Genomic DNA, 4,233 nt, shown 5'->3' with positions numbered 1-4,233 from the left:
CCGGCGGCGGGGCGAGCTGCCCCCTGACCCTGCCCGAGGGCTCACCCCATGCTCACGCAGGTGCTGCGCCGAGGCACCTGCCCCATCTGATGCAGTCCCACCCCCCATCCCCTCCTGGCAGAGGCTGGTGCTGTGCACAGCTTTTATACCAAGATGGAGAGAAAAGGTAGAAACTCGGCTCCATAATGAGAGCCGAAGGGAAGCGATAAAGAAATAAAACAAAAAGCCACTGCCACCGCCTCCTCCCTGTGGCCAAGCCAGACTTGGGGCCACACTGGAGCCGCTAGCTCACCGGGAAGTACCTTGGCTGCAGCCAGGGAACCCACCCGAATCTCTTGCCCTTCTAAGAAACATCAGCAAAAGTGAATCCTTTCAGCCAGAGGGTTTCACAGCGCTTTTTCTGATGGTCTTTTTACCCAGCCACCCCTGCCCTTGTCGCTCAGACATCCCCGGAGCGGGGTTTGCTCAGGAAACACAAACGCCGGAGAAAGGAAACGTTCCCATTGAGTCTCCCCAGCGCACAGCCCCGTTGCGTGTCCCACCCCCGGCGCGGTGCTGGAGCTGGTACACGGGAGTCGGGTGCAGCCTCTGACAGGTCCCTGTGGCTCCACGCCAGGGGCTTCTCCTGCTGTTGCTGTAGCCCTGGCGAGAGCCCGCTGGGAGCAGTGGGGACGGGCACAGGGACATCGCTCCTGTGGCCAGAGCTGGGGACAGCCGCCACACAGGGGCTTGGCCCCTGCCAGCTCGGAGCAAAGGGAGAGGAAACTCTTTCTTGGGCAAGAGTTATTTTGGGGCTGCAGCGTCCTGCTGAGTCAACCAGGTCAGAACTCAAAGTTAAACTGCACCCGGGTTTCCTCGCAGCATAAAATGCTCTTTTTCTTTTCCCCCCCGAAAGCTCCGATCCTGCTATTGGGTGACAAACACAAGCCCAGCGCCCCCCGGCTTCACCCTAAACTGGCAGCTCCCCCGGTCCCAAGGCAGCTGTGGTGGGGTTCTGCCTGCCCACCACTCAAACCCGCTGGGTTTTTACGAGGTTTTGCTGCATTCTGGGTGACCCCAGGCTGGTTTTGCAAGCGAGAAGCAGCCCCCCAGCGCAGCCCCCTGGGGCGAAGGCACAGGCTGGCAGCGGCTGCAGCCGGGGTGAAGCACAGCCCTGGAGCTTGCAGAAAAATGGCAAAGGTGCTTCCCCTGCCCCCCCCGGGACAGCGGGGCCGCTGGGGCCGTGTGCCACCTCCCGCAGGAAAGAGGGGAACAGCTCCGTGCAAAAATAGAGCCCGTATTTTTTTAAAGCAGCCATGTTTGAAGAGCCCTGCTCAGGCGCCTGGGGCCCCGGGGGGACGCCATGGGTTTTGCAGGCAGGGAGGAGGAGGAGGCGGCGGCAGGCTCCCGTGGCTGCCCATCCCCACGGCAGTGCCAGGCTGGCCCTTGCCAAAAGGACAGGGTTAGCTCAGCCCAGCCTCCCTGAAAGTACAGCGAGGAGAAACTGTGTCACTCTTATGAGTTCATGAGTATTTTTGGTGACTCGCCTGGCATCCTGCCCACGCTGCGGGTGAAGGCTGGCGGGCTGTGGTCCCGGCAGGGGGAGTGGACCACAGCGGCACTGCTGCCCCAGCTGCCGGCCAGCTCACCATGGAGCCACGCTCGACCAGAGCTGGGCGTCACCGCTCCCCGGAGGAGCGGTGTTTGGAGCTGGCTCGGCGCAGGAGGCTTGGATGCAGCCTCTGCTCAGGGGCGCCGGCAGGGATCACACTGTCCTCAGCTCGAGTGCTGCGGCCACTGATGTAATCACTAATCGTGGATGTTTGCAGCAACGCCTGAGGCTGCACACCCGTAGCAGGGCTCCCACTGAGAGCACCCTGGCGATGGGGGCTCCAGCATTGGCAGCCGTGCTCTGCCGGGGCCCCCACACTGCGGCAGGACTTGGCAGCTCCGCTCCGAGCGGAGGCAGGAGTGGGTGCAGCTGAGGTGCTCCTGGGCTGGGGAGGAGACATGGCCCTGGGGTGGCCACCGGGGTAAGCACCCCCTCCGCTCTCTGGGCCCTGGGGCACCCGTCGGGTGAGTCCTTCCGTCCTGCCCCTTCCCAAAGAGCAAGAGACGTGGCCGAGCTTCCCACAGCTGGGCTGCTCTGTGCCCCCGATACCCGACAAACCAAACAGCAAACGGCCCTGGGTTGCGAAAGCCAAAGTCCGGGCAGCCACCACAGGGCGGAGGGCACGGGAGCACCGCGGGGTACTTGTGGGGCAGGTCCCTTTGGCGTAGCCCCCGTGGTGTGGGGCTCCCAGGGCGCCCGGAGCACTGGGAGAGCTGACGTGCTCCTTCTTGGCAGGGCCCTGCCCCATCGAGACATCAGGAACCAGGTCCCACTTTGCCGTGACCGACTTCCCGGAGGAGTCGGCCTGGAGCGCCGTGGTCCAGCAGCAGGACCCCCCATCGCGCTCCGCCCCCCCCCCAACGCCCGCGCCGGCCGCTACAGCCTGACACTGGAGACCTCCACCGGCTACCAGGGCACCAGCTGCCACATTGGGGACTTCATTCTGCTCTTTAACGCCTGGCACCCAGGTGAGACTTTCACCTTCCCGAGACTGGGGGTTCCCGGGTAAGGGGAGCACGAGCCGCCCCCAGCTCTGCCAGACCAGCACATCCCCACGGGTCTCACCCCACTGCAGGCCCTGGGCGCCCCAAGCCCTGCCCGGGGCTGAGCTCGGGTCTAATCAGAAATCCCCACTTTGCTTCCACCTCTGCATGGTCCCCACGGCAGGTCGGGGCCATGAGCACCATCCCCCACCCCAGAACACACACAGCCCCTTTGCCAGCACCCCAAACACCCCGTCCGGACTGCCCCCACCATGCAACGCCCCGCGGGAGCTCACCTCTGCAGCATTGGTGTGAAGCCCTGGGCAGCCCCCGGCAGCAGCTCCTGGTCAGGTGGCAGGCAGAGGAAAAGCCCCTAATTGCCTCTAATTAATTGCCCCCACCTGCCCCCGGGCACCCTGCTGCGGGCTCAGGGGCGAGCCCTGGGTGCTCCCAGGGATGTCACTGTCCTGGTGAAATTCGGGCAGCCCGACACAGAAGGGAGGATCGGTGCTGCAGGGTTTAACGATGCTGGGCAAACAACAGGTGGGATTTTCATCTCTCCACCTCCTTCCTCTGCTCCGAGGAGCAGCCTGGAGCTGCTCCCCTCCACCCAGCCAGACCTGGGCTGAAACGGCCCATTTCCTGAATCCCAAACCTTGGCGCTGGCTCCGCTGAGGTAAGGGGCTTTAGGAAGCTTCGCTTGCACGGGGCTGTGCCGAGCACTGGCACTGGGGATGTATGTGTTGGGTTTTTTTCTGAAAACATTTCCAGTAAATAGTGATTTTTCCAGCAGTAACTGCTGTGTGAGCAAAATGGCTTCAGCTGTGACCTCAGCCAGTGCTCCCGGTTCCCACTGCTCGCTTCTCCCACCAGGGAGGTTTCCCCTCCTGGGAAAAGACCCGACTCCATAAAACAAAAGGGAGGAAAGAAAGAGAGAAACAAGAAAGCATGGAAAAGAAAACCACAAGCCCACTGAAATTTTCCCATCAGCTCAAATCAAACTGGGTTGAAATTCTCCAGCAGCTTTTTCAGATGGGAGCAGTTCCATCCCTTGTTGCCTCATTTCCCACCAGACCCATCCCCGGTCACTGCCCGGCACGTCCCCAGGGAGAAGGGGGAAGCTCTGAGCAGGGCTGAGGGGTGCAGAGCAGAGCCCTGTCCCTGTCCCCATCTCTTGCTCTCTCCCCCCCAGAGGACACAGTCTTCCTCCGAGACGAGGATGAGCGCTGCGAGTACGTGCTGTCCCAGCAGGGGCTCATCTACCAGGGCACCCGCGACTACATCACCTCCACCCCCTGGAACTTTGGCCAGGTGAGCGGGGCACAGCCCCCTGGGACCCCCGGCCGAGCCCAGCCCAGCCCGTGCAGCCCTGGTGGTGCAGGTCATGGGGGTTGGTGCCACATGTGTCCCCCAAAACGTGCACCCCATATGCAGCCAGCATCTCGGGGAGGATCCAGCCCTGCCACGCAGCTGTGGGACGAACAAACTAAGATCTCATTTCCGAGAGGGAAACGTGCTGACTTCGAAGTGTGGCAGAGCGAGGGGAGCGTTCCTGCACGGCTCCTGGGGGTCCCAGGGCCACACACTCCTAATCGGGGTGGCCACGCTGCACTGGGAGCCGGCGCCTGATAATGCGCTCCCTGGCGCCATGCTGGCCAT

At 62.9% G+C, this 4,233-nt stretch overlaps 1 protein-coding gene across 1 annotated transcript in view; it reads left to right on the top strand.

Annotated features, from left to right (window-relative positions):
• TGM2 (transglutaminase 2) overlaps positions 1 to 4,233 on the top strand; it is a 28,297-nt gene that overhangs the window by 15,851 nt on the left and 8,213 nt on the right. The window contains 3 exon segments of the mRNA XM_009318753.1: positions 2,283 to 2,425; positions 2,428 to 2,559; positions 3,767 to 3,885. Coding sequence (XP_009317028.1) covers positions 2,283 to 2,425; positions 2,428 to 2,559; positions 3,767 to 3,885 — 394 coding nt within the window.

Source organism: Pygoscelis adeliae, unplaced genomic scaffold (assembly GCF_000699105.1).
Source record: "Pygoscelis adeliae isolate BGI_AS28 unplaced genomic scaffold, ASM69910v1 Scaffold432, whole genome shotgun sequence".
NCBI classification, from domain to species: Eukaryota; Metazoa; Chordata; class Aves; order Sphenisciformes; family Spheniscidae; genus Pygoscelis; species Pygoscelis adeliae.
The sequence above is the reverse complement of the archived record's forward strand: the minus strand, read 5'-3'. Positions and strand labels throughout refer to the sequence as shown.